The sequence below is a fragment of the Lissotriton helveticus genome, chromosome 3_2 (assembly GCF_964261635.1).
Source record: "Lissotriton helveticus chromosome 3_2, aLisHel1.1, whole genome shotgun sequence".
NCBI lineage: Eukaryota > Metazoa > Chordata > Amphibia > Caudata > Salamandridae > Lissotriton > Lissotriton helveticus.
In genome coordinates, this window is record NC_136062.1 from 29,237,653 (window position 1) to 29,261,672 (window position 24,020).

The 24,020-nt window shown below is 48.1% G+C and overlaps 1 protein-coding gene across 2 annotated transcripts in view; it reads right to left on the reverse strand.

Annotated features, from left to right (window-relative positions):
- The window catches only part of SPPL2A (signal peptide peptidase like 2A), a 346,877-nt gene that overhangs the window by 198,174 nt on the left and 124,683 nt on the right, over positions 1 to 24,020 (reverse strand). For both annotated transcript variants that reach the window (XM_078684763.1, XM_078684764.1), the window contains exon 6: positions 17,966 to 18,117. In XM_078684763.1, coding sequence (XP_078540889.1) covers positions 17,966 to 18,117 — 152 coding nt within the window. The remainder of the gene's footprint in view (positions 1 to 17,965; positions 18,118 to 24,020) is intronic.

Genomic DNA, 24,020 nt, shown 5'->3' on the forward strand with positions numbered 1-24,020 from the left:
TGTCTCAAACATCAATAAAGTACTCCGCATTGGGGGTGGAAAACCTTGAGCAGCTGAGCTATTAAAAAAAAATATCTATGTATATTTGTTAACATTAATTCTGATGGGGTGTTATTTTAGGTTCCTACCTTCACTGTTTTTTATGGGAGTGTGTTGCAGTAACACTGAGTGGCCACGAGTGGTGCAGGAATTACTCCACGGGTGCACTGGAGTACATACACAACTGTTTTGGGACTTGTTTAGCTGTAGTAAATTCAGAAGTGCAGTTTATGAAGAGCATGGGTTTATTCTCGTCTGGGCAGGAGCTTTGTTTTTGCAGGTCTTTCTTTCAGCTGTTCCTTGCCCCTTCCTAAACACGTTCCATTTAGGTGTAAGTATTCTTCATATTCCAGCCCCTTCCCCTGGTCCCTTTCACACTTACTACTAAAATGTAGACCTAAGTGTGTAGAGAAAAATGCAGTTTGTGAAGAAGCCCTTAAAGATATAAACACGCTTTACCTGTATCTCAATTTTCCAGTATGCATGCACAGTAGGTACTGTATGCTCAAAGGAGCGTGCAGACTGATCTACAAGTGTAAGGTTGTCAAAGATTATGGATTACAAAAAAAAAGAAATAAAAAGTTTCAGTGTCTCTACTCTGACTAGCTTTTCAGGGTTCAGAGAGACCCAAAGTACATAGTTTGGGGTGATTAAAACTAGGGTGCAACTACTGCTTTATTATGCAGTGTCGCAAGTAACACAACTGAAAACATGCAAATAAATCATAAAAAAATATCTTCACACAGAAAAAGTGTTTTTGGTGCCGGAAACCTTTTTCTTTCCTCAAAAACTGTGGAATACCTTTCCGTTAGCATATGCATGGTAATATGGGCTTTATATAGAGGTTTGTTTGAACTAAAGCAATATGTGTTAAGGAGCATAAGAAATCCCATACTAAACGTATTGCTCGAGTACTTAAGATTTATGATGCCAAAATCAATGCTGCCATTCTGTATGGTGCTGACCTCTGGGGTTATAAAGATTTAATTATTTTGACCAAAGTCCAAAATAAATTTTTGCGGAATCTGATAAGCCTCCCCAATCCACACCCACGAAACCACTGCTACTAGATCTGGGCGTTAAACCAATCAAAGAGTTAGCACGGTATCGTTCGGTGGCCCTGTGGCGACGGATCTGGACTTCTCCAGATCTCAGCTTATTCGCCAGCGAACTTGCCGAGATAAAATCAACATTGGGAGCTTCACAAATTGCATGGCTCAGGGAAGTGAAAACGGTTTTAGAAGAGATGGGCCTCAATCAGTTATGGTTCTGTCCGGGGACTTCTTTGTTCCCCTCCAAACAGGACCTCAAAGATATGTATTGGGCCTCAGTTAAACATTCTCTTGTAGTCCAATCAGACGATTCCATCAGCCTAACTGGCCTCTTCTTGACCCTTAAAGTGACCCCCTCCTTGGAAACCTATTGGGATGTGATCACAAAGACCCTTGACTGGAAATTATACCATCAATTCCTGTCGGATCCTTACCCATTAATTCCTTTACATCGAAGTGGTTTGCTAATTCTTGTGATCATTGTCCCTTCTGTCCAACTCAATCGGAGAGCATGGGCCACTACCTTTTCGCATGCCCAGCGTACCATGTACCCAGACTGAAATGGCTCAGGCCGACCTGTTGCAGTTTAGGAATTAAAGGGAGTGCTAAAGCCCTGAAGATATTCCGAACAAATACCTCTGAGCTGGTTGTGGTAGGCCTTGCCAAATTTCTTGGGTGGGCATGGGTTATTCGAACTAGGAAATTAAATGTATCCGAACCTTGAAATGATTTTATCTTTGAAATGATTTTTTTTAAGGAATTGTTGTCAATGTACTTTTATATTGTCTTAGCTTTTTCTGTACTGTTATAAGTCTTTTTTACATTGTTTAATATCCCTTTTAAAAATTGTCTGTAAAGATTGACTTTTTGATAAGAATTTTGTATCGAATGTCGTTGACTTCTGTCTTATGATTTTATTATCGAAATAAAGACTTATGAACTGAACTGTTAAACCTTACATCAATTACTTGTATGAGCATTGGTAAGCGTGGGACGGTCTTAACAGGAATTTATCAAATGCATAGTTAGATGTACTTGCAGTTACTATATACTGCAGCAAAATGATGCTGTTCTTTGTACAAAGAACTGCTCTTTTAAATGATAGACTGTTGATAGTTAACCAAATGCATTCACGTAACAATAGAGGAGATTTTCAGAAAAATCTATTAAAGCGGATGTCCCTCAATGTACACCAAATTACCACGCGTATCTAGCAATGTTTTACATATTGAGACTCCACAACTTTTCCTAATTAGAACTTAATGAAGAAATGTGTAGGTCTTTCAATCTAATTTATGATCAAATAAATGTTTCTTTGGTGATTTAAGATTTTTATTTCAAATATGAACCATAGTCATATGCTTTTTAGACTATCAATGTTTATTGTTCTAAGCTAGTTGCTGTCAGTTTACAAGGGAAATGGTGTCTGACATGACATACTGGATTCATGAAAATGTTTCATACTCTCAACAAAGCATCTTTTCAGATAGAGGGGAACTTCCTCTGCAAATCACTCAGTGCGGTACTCATGTTTCCAATTCCTTAAGGCACTATATGTCATTCATCATCCACGGTCTAGGGTGTGAGTATAGTAGATGTCTGCGCTCTACATTTTCACTGCCAATGCTATCCACCAAACCCAGTCTATTTTGTCCCCCATTAGATACATATAATGCATGTCTCACATCTAGGTTATCATTCACTGACCAGAATTAGTTATACTGTCCAGCACTGCTGATCTAATTCACAGGCAGCTTGCCAACAGAACTGGTGAGAAGCTTATAACAATCTCCCTCTGTTTGAAACAGCTAGCGGATAAAAAGCAACCAGTTTCTAGTTCACAGAAAATGGACTCTCTGGATTTCAGCTCTCAACTGCCATAAACTAGTTGCACTCTGGATAGAACTGAGCGTTCCAAACTGGCTACCAATCTAATCCAAACCAGAGATGTATGAAGTTTATCAGTCGAATCAGCATTACAAAGATCAATTTATGTATCACATTTGTAATGGTACATGCACATTGGCCACAGTTATGTTTACTGCTGTAAATTAATACAATCGATGTTTTGTGTGATATATTATTCAGCAACATCCCTGCATCACTTCCAAATTAGAGAAATGTGTTGCAATCTGTTCTTTGAAAAAACATATCATAAATAAAACTTGGACAGCAAGAGGGACGTTAGTAGAATGTACAGACGTACCTATACTCCACATATAGTAGCCGCTCTGGTCACAAATACTACATATATTCAGAAACGAACCTCCCACAGCCGAGCAGTATATCCCACCGTACAGTGCCACTTGCACGATCTTTCCAAGGAAATAGTAGACATGCATTGTAATTGGTGAACATTATTTCTTTATTAGACCAGGACATGAAGTAACAGAGACAGAGGTCACTAAATGCAGAGATGCACGTGAATTAATCAATGTAAAAGCTTCGCCATGGGAAGTCCTAGGGCTAGTAAACTGTAGTCAGTCGATCATCCTATAATGTGGAAAAAACTAAGTATGATAACATAGCAAGTATATTTCTGAAAGATTGCTGCATTAAGGGACCTCCAAGGTTTTAATAAGTATGTACTGTTTTAGCTCCGAATAGATTGGATGGTTTACATATCTGCCTATTTTGCACAGGTTGTTTGTCTGTCCTGTAGGCCCAGCTGATTCCGAATGTAACGCTATTTATTGTGATTTGCTGTTTTTTAAAAACTATTATTTTAAGAGGATTGATTTAGCACATATTGTCCTGACCTTGAATAGTATGGATGGTTTAGGAACTTGCCTAGGTTTGGTTTAGGTTTGACCTGTTTGCCCAATCTGAATGTAATGTTTTCAAGTATGATCTGTTGTTTTATGCTACTGCAAGTGGGGTCCTACTAGGTGCGCTTGGTTTTGAACAGATTTTTCTGCATGGACCATATATTTGCTTAATGTCCTCAACATCTTGTTATCCTGTTTTTGATCCTGTTCAGTCCATTAATGTAGTGGTGTCTCAACTTGAGATTGCACTAACTCACACTCTGTTTTTATTTAGAATTCTGCATATATTTGGTTTTGTTGATTGCTTTAGGCATTGATGTTACTATGTACTTTTTTTTCCTTGAATTTTTTTTTTTTTTTTTTATTTTTTATTAAGTTGAAATACAACAGCAGAGGAAAACAGACACCGTTACAGTAGCCCTGTACATTATCACATTCAGTACTCGTCATGGACACCAATAATCTAACACAGTCTTAATGCCAACATCCCAGTGAGGGCAGGCGGCGATATTCTGTATATTCTTTGAACACATTGCAGCAGGGGCTATCGGAAAAAACCCTCATCAGTCCTGTGGTGAGAGTGCATTGTGGCGTGCTACCCAGCTATCCCGCATCAGGCCAGGTTTTGCCAGTCGATACCCAACCTACCAGTCATACAGGCAGTCATATCAGTCCTAGCAGATACTTCAACCAATTCCAGCGGGCTCTTTAACACCCAAAACATCCAGTCCATCCCCATTCGTTGTATCATCCACAAATTGGCTCCTCCCGCCTTGGTCTGCTTTTGGGCGGTAGTAGCTTGCTATATAGCTCCAATTGCGTGGAGCAGTAGAGCATGTCACAGGATCACTGCTGCATAGTAGGGACGGGACCCCTCAACCAACACATGGCCACTCTTCTCTTGGCCATAAGTAATCCACCAGTCTGCGAATTACCTTTGGTAGCAGTTTAGTGTAGGCAAGTAGAGCGACCAGCGGGTCCACTGTGAGCTCTGTTTCCACAACTCTGCCAAGCTCTTCAAACAATGACCTCCAAAAGGAGTATATTCCCGGGCACTGCCATGCCAGGTGCATGAAGTCCGCCACCTCTGCATGGCATCTCTCACATTCGGCATCATCTCGCATGCCGTATCTATACAGCCTCTCTGGGGTGTAGTATACCCTATTAAGGTACTTAAATTGTACCAACCGGTGTCTACCATGTAGGGATATCTTCCTGGTATTCATGCAGCAACAGGACCATTTAGCATCGTTCAATTGGACGCTTAAGTCTCGCTGCCATGCTAGCCTGGCCGTGGTGTATTTATGCACCCGGTGTGACACTGCTATCCTATACAGAGCTGCAATCATCTTGCGAGAGGAAGTAGCCTTAATCACATGAGTCGGCTCACATACCTCAGGAGGTTCCACCATGTCTTCGCCCAACAGTGTTCGCAATGCCCCTCTTACTCTGTGAAATTGAAATGTATTTAAAGGTGTGGAACTCTCTGGAGGGCCCGCAAGGTGTTCAATGGTGCGAACCACACCTTCGCAAAAGAGATCATCCGCTACTTCAATGTTCAGAGCACGCAGAGCTCTAGTCACGCCCCTCTCAGTGCACGGACCTAACCATCTCAACCATTCTATGGGCATAGCCGGTGAATATAGAATCGCCCCTGCCTGCTGCTGTAGCAACCAATGTCAGGCATGTCTGGTAGTATTTAAGGAGTCAATAATGCCCGTCCTACGATCATGTTGTTCCATAATGACAGCCGGCAGAGGGATCGGATCCGCAAATGGTCGCTCCATCCGAAGGTAGGGGTCATCCGCTTCACCATGGATCCAGGAATGAAGGTGTGCTGCCTGAGCCACTCTATAATACAACTCAAAGTCAGGTGCGCCGAGCACGCCCAAATGGCACGGGAGCATAAGCACCCCCCACTGCACCCTAGCCTGCTTACCCGCCCAAGCCAATTTTAACATAAGTTGCCTCAGCCGAAGGAAGAAAGCGCACGGCAGGACTAGGGAATATTCGTAAAAAGAAAAAGAAACCTAGGCAGGACCACCATTTTCATAATTGAAACACGCCCCATCAGGAACAGGGGAAAGCGGCACCATAGCTCGACATCATCCTCTAGTTTAGAGATAGCCGTGCCATAATTTTCTCGAAACACTATATCCGCATCCGTATGCAGTCGTATGCCCAAATAGCGTACTGAATCCTCTGTCCACAGCAAAGGGTATTCCATTTCAAATTCGGTGGTTCCAGGCGTGAGTGGAAATACTATAGATTTCCCCCAATTGACCTTAAGACCTGACAATGCTCCAAATCTTACCACCTCCCTTATAACTGCCGATAGATTTTCCTCAGGCCTACGGACATTAAGGAGCGTGTCATCTGCATAAGTAGACACTATTATTCTATATGTAGGAAACCCGATACCCTCATTCCCATGATACTCCCTCAGGGCGCAGGCCAAGGGTTCCGCCACCAAGGCGTACAGGAGCGGGGATAGAGGGCAGCCGGCCTGGTGCCTCTAGTGATACAAAATGGGGCGGTAACCAGATTTGTACTCGGGCCGTGGGTCTATAATACAAAGTGCAGAGCAATTGTAAGAAGATCCCTCCGAGCCCCATTCTTGTCAGCACCTGTCTTAAAAACAACCATTCAACCGAATCAAATGCTTTTTCCATATCTAGGAATACAGCCACTGCTTTATTTTCCTGGCGAACATGCTGCATCGCACCAAACACAGTCCGGATATTATATGTTAAATTTCTGGATGGGATGAATCCCGCCTGCTTTGGGGCCACCAGGATGTGCAACATCAGTGCTAATCTGGTAGCCAATATTTTAGCAAACAATTTTGTATCGACATTGAGAAGTGATAGCGGGCAAAACGAGCTGCACTTGTCCAGAGCTTTACCTGGCTTGGGGATGGCGACTAGCATGGCCTCTCTCATTGAAGGGGGCATCATTCCCGAGTCATACATGTCCTCGAACAGAGCAGCAAGGTGCGGAAGTAACTGCTCCAAAAATGCCTTATAGAAGGCTACCGTTAAACCATCAGTCCCATGCGCGCTACTAGCTTTCATGCCGCCCAGAGCCTCAACAATTTCGTCCTTTTCTATCGGATGACGCAGGAGTTCACTGTGGGCATCAGGGAGGAAAGGTAGTTGTATAAACTCCAAATATTCCCTAATCTGGTCCTCCGACCCCTCAGATTGAGATCTGTATAATTCAGCATAATACTGCCTGAAGGGTTCGGCCACTTCCGCTTCGTCTGTCAGAAGTTCACCACTTTCCGCCTTGATCTCCGAAAGCTGGGTCCTACCCCGTCTGGCCTTCATCAATCGAGGCAATACCAATCCCGGCCTCTCACCCTCTCCATAGGAGCATGCCCAGGTGTACTTGCCCAGGTGTTTCACCTCACGGTCAGCAGTTTCCTGGTATTCCTCAAGTAGCACCTTGATCTCACAGTCTACTGCTCCAGCACCCCCAGCTACACTCCGCTGCTCCAGGCATTTCAGTTTACCTTCCAGATCAGTCAGGGTTTTCCTAATCGCCTTGAGCGCACCCGAGTGATATACACTTTAAAAGTTTCCCAGATTGTTTGAAAATTATCAACAGAGCCAATGTTAGTAGTGAAGAAGGTATCTATGACCACAGCCATCTCCTCTCGAAATAACAGGTCTAGCAGGGAATACGGAGGGAACCTCCAAGTGAACGGCGGGATTCTCCTCCCCGGCAAGTCCAGGACCAGCGGAAAATGATCCGAGAGCGTGCGTGGCAACACCGTACACTGCTTGACATGGCCACATAGTGAATTAGAAGCTAGCCAATAGTCTATCCGCATGTGAAGATTATGGAATGCAGAGTAATGAGTATAACCCCCTTTCACCCCACTTCTCATCCGCCACATGTCACGCATATCCAAGCATACCATGACTTCCTCAAGCTTTCTCGCCGCTGCCACAGGGCTCCTGGGGGGGCCACAGATCTATCCAACTCTGGGTCTCTGACCATATTGAAGTATCCCCCCAGAGGATCTTAGTGCAATCGCAATGGGAAGTAAGCCTAGCTAGTTCTCCAAAGAATTCAAGGCAATCGAAGTTAGGCCCGTAGACATTGATTATGATGACATCGAAGCCCCGGCAGCTGGATATAACGTAGCGGCCTTCAACATCCTCTTTGAGCGGCGTAAGCGAGAACAGTGATCTGGGATTAACCCAAGTCAGGACCCCCCCCTAGCATGCGTAGTGAACCCTGCAGCATTAATATTGCCCTCCAGAGCTCTAATTCTAAGCATAGGGCTCGTTTTAAGAAGAAGTGTCTCTTGTAAGAGAGCTAGGTCAGCCTTATGTCTATGGAGGTAACTCATGACCTTACAGAGCTTACGATGGTCATTAAGCCCCCTGACATTCCAGGACAGTACTCGCAACCCACCCAAACTCTCCCTGGGATCTAAAAGGTCACGTGTCATAAACTACCTGCGCAGGTCAGAGTGTATAGCAGAACTGAATGTGGGCCAACAGTACGTGTATCATCTGCTTAAAGAAAAACAAACTCCCAAAACCCCGTGATGCTCGCCAGCCCCCCACCCACAGCAGACCTCCCCCAACATGGTCGCATGCAGTGTAATTCTCCACCCTCCAGCCCCCAAGCCCCCCTGACCCAACCCATAAACTTTACTACGCAAACAAAAAGAACAGCTACAGTGGAAGGCACGCGTGGGCGAAGGAGTAGTTTCTGTCCTGTAACTCCAGTTCTGTAGTAGGGGTATCTCTGTTATAGACATAATCTAGTGAATAGTCCCGCCCCATGTGCGTGGACCCCGGAGCAATCAAAAATAATCTCTTAAGGTGTCGAAAAATGCAGAAATGCACAGACACTTAAGAGAGAATTAAAGACAGGTAATGCAGCCTATATCCACAGGCTACACTGTCAAGTACTTCAACTAGAAATTCCACCAAAAATCCACAAACAGCAAAGTCTGTCCAGATTTCCCTTGCTTTTAACAGCAAAATCCCTCTGGAATGATAGAGAGGAGGACATGGACAGACAAGCCCCATAGGCTGCTATTATGTGGCTCAAAACAGGATACTGTGCCTTTAAAAGAACTTTCCATAACTTCACGGTATCCCAGAATGCACTGCAGGTCCCTTTTACTTTCAGTTCTTTTTGAAGGCGTAACACGCCAGACCTGTAGCATTCCTTACATGAATATCTCTCTCCACCGGGGAGGCGGGCGGGCGCTTATGACTATAACAGAGATACCCCTACTACAGGATTGGAGTTACAGGACAGAAACTACTCCTTCTGTAGTAGGGGATCTCTGTGTATAGTCATAATCTAGTGAATAGAATGGCAAGCACATCCCCACACCAAAGCGGCGGTGGAGAAAAGAGAAATAACACCACTACTGTGCGAACAGATTTCACAGCGAAGCCTGCCCAACCTGAGCGTCTGCCCTGGCATCAGCGGCCAGGCAATAATGCTTAGCAATGGTATGGACCGACTTCCAAGTGGCCGCCTTGCAGATTTCTGCAATTGGAACATTACGGAGTAAAGCCGTCGTGGCAGCTTTGCCCCTGGTGGAATGAGCCTTAGGTTTACCCCCTAAGGTCTTACCAGCTTTTTGGTAACACAACTGTATACAGGACACAATCCACCTAGAAATGGACTGTTTAGAGGTAGCAAGACCTGTCCTGACTGATCCATAATTGATAAACAATTGGTCTGACCTACGAATATCCTTGGTTTTATCCAGATAAAATTTCAACACCCTCCTGACATCCAGGGAATGCAGAGACCTTTCCGCTGGAGAGGAGGGATTCTGAAAAAACGTAGGTAAAGCTATGGTCTGGTTAACATGAAAGTCAGATATAACTTTAGGAAGAAATTTAGGGTGAGTACGCATAACAACCTTAGCAGCATCAAAATACAGTATAAGGTTCTTGACAATACAACGCCTGAATTTCACTCACCTTGCGGGCCGATGTAATGGCCACGAGGAACGCCGCCTTCCAGGACAGGTGCTGCAACGAAGCCTTATGAATAGGTTCAAAAGGCTCCTTCATCAATCTGGACAGCACCACATTCAATTCCCATGAAGGCGAAGGAAGCCGGACAGGAGGGAACACTTTCTTCAAGCCTTCCAAAAAATCTTTGATCACAGGGATCTGAAAGAAGGAAGTCTGTGAAGGGCATTTCCTGTAGGCAGTCAATGCAGCCAGATGAACCTTAATTGAATGGACATTAAGGCCAGACTGCGCCAGATGTAGAAGATATGGAAGGATGACGTCTTCCTTACATGTCGTCGGGTCATAGTTCTTGGACTTGCACCAGATGCAAAACCTCTTCCACTTGTAAGCATAAGAAGTCCTAGTGGAAGGTCGCTTAGCCTCCTTCAGTATGTCCATGCAATCTTCCGAGATATTGCACTATTTCAGGAGCCATGCCGCCAAACTCAAAGACGAGAGATTGGGGTGCAACATCTGCCCCCCGAACTTCGTGAGAAGGTCCGGCCTGCACGGCAGCCGCATGTGAGGAAGGAAAGACCGGTGAAGTAGGTCCGTGAACCACCACTGTCTGGGCCATTCCGGGGCAATCAGTATCATCCGCGCCCTGGACTGGGACAGCTTGATGAGAACCGTCGGAATCAGGGGAATGGGTGGAAAAGCGTACAGAAAGCTGTTCGACCAGTTGATCCATAACGCATTCCCCAGCGTCCCCGGCTGGTAGTACCTGGAGGCGAAGTCTTGGCATTTGCTGTTTTCGGCGGTGGATAACAGATCTACGTCTGGAGTCCCCCACCTTGCGAAGATTTCTCCTAGTACTTTGTCGTTTATGACCCATTCGTGGTTTTCCTGAATCAGTCTGCTCAGTGTGTCTGCCTGAACATTCTGCACACCTGGTAGATGTGTAGCCGTTATCATCAGTCCTCTGGCCAGAAGCCAGTGCCAGATCGCCTGCGCCTCCTGCGACAGGGTGCGCGATCTCGAGCCCCCGTGCTTGTTCAGGTAATACATCGTGGTCGTATTGTCCGTTTGCACAAGCAGAGAGTTGGTCTGGAAGGACGGAAGAAAGGCCTTCAGCGCCAAGTGAACAGCTCTGAGTTCCAGGAAATTGATATGGTACGTGGACTCCGTCTGGGACCACGTCCCTTGAATCTGTAAGTCTCCGGAGTGTGCCCCCCCAGCCCTGGAGAGACGCATCTGTCACGATAGTCTGCGTGGAATGTCCTTGTGGAAGGGAACCCCTCTCAGGAGATTCACCGCCGAACACCACCACCTCAGAGACTGAAGAGTATGCCGAGACAGTCGTATCTTGTCGTCCCAAGACCCTCTCCTCTGATTCCACTGATCCTCCAAGCACTCCTGCAATGGTCTCATGTGCAGCCGTGCGTGAGGCGTGAGGAAGATACAAGAGGCCATCGATCCCAGTAGAGAAGACACCGTCCTCACTGTTGTGGATGAAGTGGTCATAAGAGCCTGAGCCTTCCGAAGGAGTGATAATCGTCGCTCCTCCGAAGGAGACACGCTTGCTGACAGCGTATTGATGGTGGCTCCCAGGTACTGGATGCACTGGACCGGAGTCGGGACAGACTTGGACATGTTGATGTGCAACCCCAGCTTGTTCAAGAGAACGCACGTCTTCTGGAAATGCGCTTGAGCTTCCGAGAAGGAGGAGACCTTGATCAACCAATCGTCCAGGTAAGGGTAGACAAACACCTTGTTCTTCCTTAGGTGTGCGGCTACCACTGCCATGCACTTCGAGAATGTCCTGGGTGCAGACGTCAGCCCGAATGGCAGTACTGTGTACTGATAATGATTGGCGCCGACTTGGAATCGTAGGAACTTCCTGTGTTTGTGTGCAATGGGCACATGGAAGTAAGCATCCTGTAGATCTATGGCACACAGCCAGTCTCCCCGTTGCAGCTGAGGATAAATCTGATGCAACGACAGCATGCAAAACTTTTCTCTGCGAATCCACTTGTTTGCTTTTTTTCGCAAATCCAGAATGGGCCTGAACTCGTTCTTGTCCTTTTTGCGAACCAGGAAGAACCGGGAGTACAGACCTCTTCCTCTTTGAGACAGAGGTACGTCTTCTATCGCCCTTTTCCTTAACAGGATATCGGCCTCCGCCTGGAGCTCGCGCAGCTGAAACTGCGAGCTGACCGGAGGGATTGATGGAGGCGGGCTGGTGAACCGAACACTGTATCCATTGCAAACAATATTCAGCACCCACCTGTCCTGAGTAATTTTTCTCCACTCTGCTAGAAAAAATCGAACGCTTCCCCCCCACCAGAGCGGGTAACGGATGTAGGAGAAGTAACAGTTCAGGGTCGAGACCCGGCCATGCCCTTGTTTGCTGTAGAGGACTGCTGACCTCCTCTACCCTTCTGGCGCTTTTGGAAGGGCCTCCGGAACTGCTGGTGATGTTGCTGCTGCTGTCCCGAAGCCTGTCCTCGTCCTCTGCCCTGCGCCCCAAACCGTCTTTGGAAGGGCCGGTAGGTTTTCTTTTCTTTGGGCTTCTCCAAGCCCACAGCCGTCAGAGTCTCGGCCTCCGCCTTCATGTGGGCCATCTCATCATCTGCATGTTTCCCGAAAAGGGTCTCCCCCGAGAAGGGCAGATTCGCCACTCGCTGCTGGGCCTCCGGCTTAAGTGATGTGAGCCTGAGCCAGGCATGGCGTGCTGGTTGATCCCATGACAATATCCATGGGCCGCCAACAGAGAGGCATCGGCGGCTGCGCTGATGACCTGGTTCGAGACCAATATTCCTTCCTTCTGGATCTCTAGGAAATCCTCCCTCCTATCCCATGGCAGGAGATCCGCGAACTGCTGGAGGGATTCCCACAGGGCACGATCATACCGCCCTAGCAGGGCTGCATCGCTAGCCGCCTTCATGGACGTAGAGGCCGTCCCACAGGCCTTCCTGCCATTCGAGTCAATCCATCGGCTCTCCTTATCTGGAGGCACGGTAGATGATGGAGAGGTAGAATGCTGTTTCCTGGCAGCCGTCACTATAACGGAATCCAGAACAGGGTCAATCCTCAGAAAGGCCGGGTCGGAATCCGGGGCCCTGTACTTCTTTAGAACACAGGATGGAGCAGCCTTCGTCGTTGCAGGCGTAAGGAACAGCTCCTCCGCTGGCTCTACCAATCCTGGCACGAGCGGTGGTAGAGGGCGAGACAAATGCTTCTTGTGATGTGTCTCAAAAATCACGGATGTCGTAGGTGTGGGAGCCGTCACCGTGATTCCCAATTTCGCAGCACCCCTCAAGAGAACATCCTGGAACGTGCTGATATCATCCACGGGGGACACCCTCGTCCCCGGGGAGTCCGATAAGGTCGGGGAGAATGACCTGGTCCTGGAGGAATCCGTGCGGGACCGTGCGGCTCCTGTGGCGCCGTCTTGTTCTCGTAGAGGATCTGTGACGACTGCGCAACATCCCTCTCCGTCCGGAGCGGGATCGCGACTTCCTTGGCTTCGGTCGCCCTGCCGGTTCCACCGGGACGGGACACTTTGGCTTGGATGGAGCCCTCGGCCGAGGGGTCCGCTTCGGAGGAGTAGGAAATCGTGGCAACGATCCGGTCCTTGGAGGAATCGGAGGAGGCTTGTCAGCCGGCAACTGGGGTTGCGGTTGAGGCTGCGGAGGAGGCGGAGGCGGAGTGGGAGTCCGCAGAGGACGTCCTCGCGGCGGAGGAGGAGTAGGAGGAGGGGAAATTGTCTTCGGCCTAGCAGGGGTATACACCACAGAGTACACTGAGCCCGGTGAACCGCCCTCCCTACTAGGCTGGGACTTTGGAGACTCTTCCATAGGCACTCGACGCCTGCCAGACTGACTCCAGAACTCCTTCCGCGCCTTTTCGGCGTCGAAGAACGGCGACCAGACGGCGAGCGTCGGCCCCTCAACGGCGAGCTTCGCCTCCTCGACGGAGAGCGCCGACCCCTCGACGTCGACCGTCTATGCCTCGACGTCGACCGTCTATGCCTTGACGTCGACCGTCCACGCCTCGACGGCGATCTTCTATGCCTCGACGGCGATCTTCTATGCCTCGGCGGCGACCTTCTACGCCTCGACGGCGATCTTCTATGCCTCGGCGGCGACCTTCTACGCCTCGACGTCAAGGATCCCCTCGACGACGGCCTTCTCATCTTCGCCAACGGCGAACGGCTGTGTCGCCTCGACGGCGAGCGCCGACGCCGGGCCTCTCGACGTCGAATACTCGACGACGACGAAATCGTCACTGGAGACTTCGACGGCGGCCTGTTCAACTCCCTCGACGCCGAACGTCGACGTCGCCTCGACCCAGAGCCCTGGGGAGACGGGGAACAGACTGCAGTCATCCCTCTCGACTTCGTGGTCGGTGCAATCGACGCCGACGGAGAATGGGGACGTTTGCTGGTCTTCCTGTCCCTGGGGAGCCCCCCAGAGGCCTCAGCATGGGCAGATGAAGCCCCTCCAGACCCACCTTGTGCCTTCCGTCTTCTGTCTTCAAGGCCTTGAAGCCTGATCTTCATTCTATCCCTCAGGGTTCTGCTAGAGAAACCCTGGCAGATGTCACACTCCTCTGGGACATGGGATGCAGGAAGGCAGATGATACACACCTCGTGTGGGTCAGACTAGGCCTTCTTCCTGGAACACTCAGGGCATTTGTCGAATAATGCAGGCATATTCGACAATTAAGAGTACACCCCAAGACAAACGGGAAGAAACAGCAAAGTACTACAAGAAAAGTACTCAAATAACTTTGAAAAAGTGAAAAATATCACCAATAAACCCTTGAAAAGGGAGAGCTCAATGCTCCAGGGTCCTGCTTGTAGGAGCCGGAAAAAAGAACAAAGCAAAGGGACCTGCAGTGCATTCTGGGATACTGTGAAGTTCTGGAAAGTTCTCTTAAAGGCACAGTATCCTGTTTTGAGCCACATAATAGCAGCCTATGGGGCTTGTCTGTCCATGTCCTCCTCTCTATCATTCCAGAGGGATTTTGCTGTTGAAAGCAAAGGAAATCTGGACAGGCTTTGCTGTTTGTGGATCTTTGGTGGAATTTCTAGTTGAAGTACTGGACAGTGTAGCCTGTGGATATAGGCTGCATTATCTGTCTTTAATTCTCTCTTAAGTGTCTGTGCATTTCTGCATTTTTCGACACCGTAAGAGATTATTTTTGATTGCTCCGGGGTCCACGCACATGGGCGGGACTCTTCACTAGATTATGACTATACACAGAGATCCCCTACTACAGAAGGGAGCTCTTCTCTACAAACTTAGGTAAGTAGTAACAACAATCAAGCCTTAGCCCTAACTCCGCCTGCCATAAAAGAACATTTACAGCTGAGGTCATAAAGCTGCTAGCCCCATATGACCAGCAATCAGGTTTCCCCGACTAGTCTCAACCTGCAAGTCGCAGCTGGCGCTGCCAGAATCTCTTCTGATAAGTCTGGCTACGAGCAGTCGCATGTATCCTATTGGCATACAGTTGTCCAACCGATGGCCTAGTGACAAACACACAGTTCTGTAGCGACCATATCGAGCCAGCTTTTCCCACCAAAGTATAATCCTACATTCAGGGGTCTCACATTAGGATATAAAAAACAATGTCCAAACATACTAAACATCACGTTGTGCGTCTACCTGTACATACAGTGTTCTGGGAACAGCAACCACATAGATCAGTCTTGTTCGTCCAGCGCGGAATCCGCCATCTCTTCTTGTTGCGTTCGTGTCGGATTGGTCCTTCGATCTTTGATCCATTTCTTGATAGCCTGCTGCAAAACCTTGTGGTCCGTGAATATATGCGACTGCCCCTGTCTATTGACACGAAGCTTTGCAGGGTACAGCATGGCGTAATCTGCACCCAGCTCGCGTAGCAGCTTCTTGAGGGGCACAAAATGTCTGCGGGCTTCCTGGACCCTAGCAGTAAAGTCAGGAAATAGGGATAGTTCCGAACTTTCGAACTTCAGTATTTTCTTTTCCCGGGCCACCCGCAAGGCAGCGTCCCGGTCACGGTAATTGAGTAGTTTCGCAATAATAGGGCGCGAGGGGGCGCCCGGCAGCGGGCGAGGACCCAAGGCCCTGTGCGCCCTTTCCACAACAAACATGGCCGAGAAGACACCCTCCCACAGCAATGTGACAAGCAATTTCTCCATAAACTGTTCCATATTGCCAGTAGCTGTCATCTCCGGAAGGCCCACAAGCCTCAGGTTGCAACGTCGGGAACGCGCTTCTAAGTCCTCCGTTTTACCTTGCAGAACCCGAATAACTTTTCCCAGTTGCTTATGATCCGCATCTAACGTGGTGTGCATCTCCTCCACCTCCGTGGGGCGTCTCTCAGTCATGTCGAGTCGTTCTGCGTGTTTGTCTAAGCGCTCCACCATTCTATCCATCCTAGATGACATGGCATCCATTTTAGTGCCCAACGCAGAGATGCCACTCTGCAAAGATTGTTCCATGGTCTTCATCTGCGTCCTCCTGTACTGGCGCCATCTCCCCCGCACCCCTACTAGGGCCAGGGTCTTGCGACTTGGATCTATGTTGTTCAAAGGACAACTTGGGCTGGTTCTTATCACCTTTACCCATGACTGTCACAAGCAAGAGCCTCAGGTGGCCCGGGCTGCAAGATCAGCAGTTTGGAGGATGGTATCCTGCTAGAAAGCTCCCCGGAAGAGGCACGATCCGCTAGCAGTGTCAGCCTCCTCAGGTACACAGCCCCCGTTGGTCCGCTTTACACCTACTTGCCTCTGTCGTGCCTCCACGCCGTCGCTACTCTCCGCCACAGGATCTGTCTCACCACACACTTGCAGCCGATATAGTGTGGAGCCAGGCCAGCACACTAATATCACTGCGTAGGTGCGCACTTCACCAGGCTCCGCGCAGACTCCCCCCGCCTCCTCTTAGTAAATCCGATTGTCAGAGTGGCCAGCCAAATAAAGTACCTGCAGTGCCTCACTGACGAGGGGTAGGCCCACCGCTATCTCGACTGGCGCTGGTAAGGTGTGTGCCAGCGATCGAGGTCCAAGGAGAACCCTCGCCTACGACCACCTCCAATGGCTCATGTCGCGCATCTGCCCAAGTACATCATATGTCCCCCTACCAAGATCAAGGTCCCATCCAGATGCAGCTTAGGCCTTTTATAATATGCACCTCGATGTCACTTCAATGCAGGGAGCCGCGTTATGGGCAATTGTAGAGACAAACCAGGGCAGCACTTGCCTCCTCCAGCTACTAATGGGCACACAGCAGTCCCCGGCTCGCCCTCGATGCCTCTTAACGGCGCACCGGCCTCGTCCTAGGCCTCAGGCTGTGTCGCTGCTCTCCGGCCGCCTCAGCCACAACACACTGCCACAATATGCCTCCTGCAATGGCGGGACGATGGCGGCAAACTCCGGCGATCAGTCTCCGCCGTCCCGCATACTCCGACCCCTGGCTCGCCCAGCAGCCGCACGTCGCTTCATGTTGCCCGGCCCCACAAACAACTGTGGGCCGGGGATTTGCGGCCTAGTCGCGACTGAGCCCTCCGCTTCCTCCCCCCTCCGGAGAGTTCGGAATTGCGGGATCAGCACTCCTCAGGGGCTCCAGGCAACCTCCGGCACCACAGCAGCGATTTTTGGGCCTCAAATATCCCTCAGCTGTAGGATTATTTATCGGATATCGTGTACATTCGGCGGAGCTCCGGGACTAAGCTCCCATCGCGCTCCCGAGCAAGCTCCACACTCCCTACTATGTACTTTTATGGTCTAATTTGACCGAATACAGTTAATATGATGATGAACACAGAAAATAGTCTAGACGAAGGATGCAACAAGTGATTAATATGCATTTGCTATTTTTAAAATAACTGAAATCACGCAAATCAGTCCTAAATAATGTCTGCACATAGACCTTAAAAAAGGTTATGAGGATTAGCGACCAAAGAATGCAAACCTTTCAGGGTTATTAGGAGCAGCAGAAAACGTGCGGGGTGGAGTTTTTACCCATGCTAGCTCCCCTTTATCTCTCTGGACTGCATTCACAGCAGTTATCCTCCTTTGCATACAACAGGATTATTGTGCCATGCCCCACTCCCTGTGCCAGCTGCGAAAACGCGAGTTATTAGCATGCGTAAGAGAATATGGGATGCTTACCCAGCCACTTGTAGAAGAAGTATAGTAATAGTATCATTGCACAACAGACAGCCACAAACACCACTACAGTCAGAGGGGTGAAGGTCACATTGTCGTCCTTCCTTTTTCTTGCTTCTCCATCTGCACCAGTTGTTGGTGTTCTTAAGTCCTCACTAAATAAACAAGAAAGCCCACATTAAGAACACTATATAGAATATGGTACTGAAGAAAAATATTTGGAGTTTCTTCGGGATTTAAAAATACAGCTATTTTGAAACAAAGCCTCATTATGAATGCCATTTCCACACCCGACAGGGGGCGTAGCTTCAGAGGGGTGTTTTAGTTGTTCCACCTCCCTAAAAAAATTATTCTGTTGTAAATAGTTGGGTGAAAGTACTTTCAGTAGGGTACTGTGAAGTGTCTCTCGGATTTCACTAGGGATTTTGACATGACCACACTGACAAAAATGCATACACACACACACTTTCATTAAAAATGATAATTAGTGTGAAAAATGTTATGTTTTAAATGCCCCTATCAATCCACCCTCTTTTCTCTTTCCAATGCCCTTGAAACCCCCTTCATGTCCTGCTTCTCATGGAATGTATTTTAATAAGATATCCCAGAGTGACTGTTGGGAAATACGAAGCTCACCCCCTAATCTTTCTGACCAAGCCATGCCCCAGAACCCTGGAGTTAACACCGGTGTCCAATTAACTTCAAAGGGGTGCAGAATGTATGGGGGATGAACCCTGAGATTCGCCTGAGTGACGAGGAATTACTGGGTAAATCTAAAACTTTGGTTTCAGATTCCCTCAGTACTTGCTGTTTCCCCAAAGCCTTATATCAGCAGCCAATATCTTCAGGGGAACCATGGTAGGTCTGATATTTTGCAGACTTTGTAATTCCCATTGGGGCGGATAACTATGCTACCAGTCCCATCAGGAATCCCGGGGCAGTCACAATGAGGAACTAAATGCTAAAGGATTTGCAGAATGGGGATCAAAATAATTGCAAATATGTGTACAAAGAAAACTGTATTCTTAATGTTAAATCAGAATAATTTTGAAATCAATTACACAATGTAATCAAACCTTTTTTAACATTTACTGAAAATACGAATGTTTCACAAAGAAAAACAAAAGAATAATTTGACAATCGTTTCAAATACATGGAAAGTAACAACGATGTGTTTTGAAATGTGAGGAAAACTGGAAAAACGGTCAACAACTGTTTCAATATGTACATCATTTGTAAATGCTTTTTTAAAGACCAAAAATTCATATTCGATTTTGTTAGTTATTTTTTTTTTAATCAATTTCACCAAATCCAGACAACAAAAACAAAATCCAAACACATCACAGTGTATATGTAACAGCGTTGAGTGACATCTTGATGTTCAGCTCCCACCAGGTACATGAGAAGTGAGGGAATCTTGTATCAATGTTACAAAGAATGTGTATACCCAGGGCATAGGAATACAATCTAAACTATTGGCCACAAACAGCCCCCCTCCTTCACTTTAAACACTTCCAGACACAGTCATCACCATAATCTAATTCCACAAACAGTTTAAGAAATATACATATGGCTTCAATGTTAGTGAGCGAAAGTTACTCCAGAGAGTGAGAGGAGAAGGGCGACAACAGCATGTCCAAATAAGATGAAGGGTTGATGCCACGAATAATTGTAGGGATGTGTATAGTTTTATTAATTTTCATAAGTCTTTATTTCGATATAGAAATCATAAAAGACAGCAAAAAAGACTATACATTTACATATTTAAAAAGTAGATCGGTAACATATCGAGCAGCAGTTTATCATAATACCATATATCGTTAGAAAGTAAAATCAAATTATAAGCCGTCCCACTAGTAAATAAAACAATAAATTAAGTACAATAAATAAATAGTATCATATGTTTTAACATCCATTTAAAACACATACAATTCATTATACAAATTTTAAAAGTTTTAAGAATGGAAAATAAAATTCCAAAAGATTACACTTACAACATATATCTATGTATATACATTTAGGTGGCATGATCACAATAAATAGCTTCAAAAAGAGGCACAAATTATCACTGTAAACATAATTTACGAGCTCGGATTATCCACATCCAGTGGAGAAACTTCGCGACAGCTATAACCACGGGCTGGGAATTATTAGTACGAAGAATCCTTAGGGACTCACAGCCTGTTTTAAGACCTAGCTGCAAGCAGATAGGTTTTAACCATGCTAGCCTAGGGACTGTATATTCGGGACAGATCAAAAGTATATGACCAATGCTTTCCCGTTGAGTGGGGCAAAAAGGACAACTGGGACTTTGTCCATCGCTTCATTTCGCAGTGAAGGTATTAATGGGTAGTGTTCCAACGTTAAACTGGTGGTATTTCTTCCTGTCCCCAGGGACGTTAATCTAGTCCCAGTAACCCTCAAAAGCGGTAGAGTGTTCTAATTCAAGAAACTCCACAGTTAGAGATGGGCTAGTACAACGAACAAATCTTTTTAATGAAACCAGGTTCCAATACAGATCTCTAAAAGCTTTTCTAGGTGGAAATGTATTGGCTATTGGATCTTCCCACAAAAAGGATAAGCCCATAGCGTTGTATGTCGCCCTTGCCTCCCTCATCCAAGGGATTTTTTGTGCCCTATCTGCATTTCTAACTTCAAGGAATGCCCGTGCATACTGGGAGAGTTCTGGAGTGACCCACAATCTCCTCCAGTATGCTACTGGTCTGCAACAGGCCATATCCTCCAGGGGTTGTGATCCTAAATCATAGAATAGGGGGGTCAAGGTAGTTGATGCAGGAAGACCTGTAATTTCCCGCAAGAATTTGTTTTGCGCACCTGTCAGTCGAGTAAGATTACTGAAACCCCACAATTCTGCCCCGTAGAGAACAGCTGCTCCAATCTTAGCATCATACATTTTAAGTACTGGGGTGATAGGCCTAGTGTGGGAGAGGTAAAACTCTTTGGTTAGGGCTCCTGCTAATTGGGCATGTTTCGTGACCAGCTGGTTAGTGTGGTGTTTCCAATCTAATTTAGAGGCTAGGGTAATCCCCAGGTAGGGAAAAACCTGAGTCTGTTCAAGTTGTACCCCATTCATGGCCACCTTCCCCCTAACAAACTTGGACTTATGCAGAACCATAAACTTGCTCTTACTTACGTTTATGACTAGTCCATAATCTTTGCAGAAAACCTCAAAGACCTCTATGGCCTTTTGCAGGCCTTGTTGTGTCTTTGAAATTCGTAAGCTGTAATCTGCAAACATCAGCAGGGGGATCAACTTACCATCTATCTTAGGGGCATCAGTTGGTTGTTGTTCGTAGTAGTTGATTACCCTGTTGATGTATAATGAAAAGAGGGTCGGTGCCAGTACGCACCCATGGCGTACTCCCCTAGCAATTAGAAATTTGTCAGTTACACCCCCCTGTTGATTCCAACGGACTTGGGCAAAATTGTCCTCATGCAATTTAATTAAAAAGGACAAAATATCCAGAGGCATGCCCTAATCTACAAAGGTTGCCCACATTTTGGCTCGCGGCACCAAGTCGAACGCAGATTTAAGATCGACAAAAGCCGCAAAAAGTGTACCCCCCCCTAGCACTACCACCCGCCAATATATTAAAACAAATCTAAAAACTTGAACAATCGTGCTTGTATGACTGCGGAACCCGGCCTGGAGAGGTGACAAGACTTCTTCCTCCTCAATCCACCCTTGGATTCTCTGCAGAACAAGCCTAGCTACCACCTTCTGTATACAATCAATTAAACTGATCGGCCTGTAGTTTCCCGGATCTGAGCGCTCCCCCTTCTTAAAGATCGGGATGATCTCAGCACCCTTCCGGGAATCAGGTATGGGTGAGCCGATAGCAATGCCATTTGCAAGAGATTGAATATATGGTGCCCAAACCTCCTTGTCATGCATAAAAAGATCGGCTGGGACTGAGTCCAGACCTGGGGCTCTACCCTTGGGAATATTGTTCAGTATCTTACTAACCTCTATGCGGCTTGATGGCGTCTTGTGCACTCCGGGGGGGTTGGAACTCATATGCAGTAGCGAGGACGATCTCGGACCACAACCCCTGCTTGATAACTGTGCTCTGGTCGCGGCAACGGCAGGTGATTCCGACGTGGCGATTGAACCCTGTGACGCTGGAGGACCCAGTGTTCGCGGCGGAGCTCGGGGAGGGCATAGAGCGCTACTTCCTGGGCCACGCCGGGACGGCATCGAGCAGGGCGCACGAATGGGACGCTTTTAAAACAGTGGTGAGAGGGACATGCATTTCGTCCGTCGCTGGGGCGCGCAGGGTATTGGTACAAGATATAGACCGGGCGGAGGCCACCCTGCGCCAGGCGGAAATAGACAACCACACGGATAGGAGCGGCTCGGCTGCGGTGACGGCGGCGCACGAGGAGGTGGCGACGCAGGTAGAGCTGCTCCGCTGCTATGATTATAGAGAATATATGGCCCGCGCTCATGCTGAACGGGACAAGGTAGGGACGATGCTGGCCTGGCTGGCTAACCCAGCAGTCCGGGGCTCCCCTATAATGTCTCGGACTACACCCGCAGGGGACCTGGTCTTCTCCCAGACGGAAGTGAATACCCAATTTTTGGAATATTACACGCTGCTATATCAGAGCAGGATGAGAGATCCCCCCGAAGGTCTGGATGATTATCTAGAGGCCGCGGGACTGCCGCAGTTGGGTCCGGACCAGAGCGCCAAGCTGGGCGCACCTATTTCGATGGGAGAAATTAGGGCAGCGCTCAAACACATGGCTCGGAAAAAGACGCCGGGAGCTGACGGCCTCCCAGTGGAGTTTTATGCAGCCTATTTGGACCTCCTGGTGCCACGCTTGCAGTCGGTTTATCAAGAGGCGTGGAAATTGGGCAGATTGCCACCTACCATGAGAGAAGCGATCCTAGTGCCGCAGTTGAAGAAAGGTGGGGATCCTGAGTCCAGGGCTGCGTACAGACCGCTCTCCATGCTCACAGTGGACTATAAGATCCTCAGTAAGATCCTGGCCACGCGCCTTTTAGATCATATGGGCACTCTGGTACACCCAGACCAATCGGGGTTTAGCCCTGCTAGAAATACTGCGACGTGCTTACGGCGGTTGCTTCGGATCATGGGGGATTGAGGAAACGGCTCGGCGGGGGCGGCGGTGCTGTCGGTGGATATCGAAAAAGCGTTTGATAGTGTGGAGTGGCCGTATCTGTTCCGAGTGCTGAGGGGGTTTGGTCTGGGAGATCACTTCATCCGTTGGACCAGGCTGTTATACAGCTCCGCCACAGCGCGGGTTCGTACGGGACGTACCGTCTCCGCGGCCTGCCAAGTGGAGAGAGGCACTCGACAAGGCTGCTCTCTGTCCCCTCTCCTGTTTGCGCTGGCTATCGAACCGCTGGCGGCACATGCTCGCCTGGGACATTTGTACGAGGGGGTCTGGCTGCGCGAGGCGCTTCATTATATATCGTTGTATGCGGACGATCTTCTTTTATATTTGGCCGACACAGGGTGCGCCCTGCGGGGCGCAAGGCAACTGCTCGGAGAATTCGGCCGCTTGTCCGGCCTCCAGGTGAACTGGAACAAGACCTTTTTGTTCCCACTGTCCCATGGGGATGGGCCGCCCGGACACTTGATGGCCTGCGGTGGGAACCCGACTGCTTCTCGTATCTGGGTGTCCGCATATTTCATGCCCCTGCCGACCTCTTTGACGGGAACGTGGGTGGCGCGCTGAGAGGGCTCAGAGACAGCATAGCGTTCTGGCGTACTCTCCCCATATCGGTAGCGGGGCGCGTGGCCCTTCTGAAGATGGTGGCGATCCCGCGCCTGCTCTACTTCTTTCGTACCCTCCCGATCTGGATCCCCGTTTCCTTTTTTCGGACACTACGGGGATTGGTGACGGAATTTATCTGGGGATCCGGCAGACGTAGGGTAGCGTTAACCACCCTGGTGCGGCCGAGAGAGGAGGGGGCTGTCGGCCCCAGACTTTGAGTGGTACTATTTGGCGGCGCAGCTGCAATGGCTTACACAGGCAGTGGCACGGGAGTTCAGGGGGCCGGACGGGC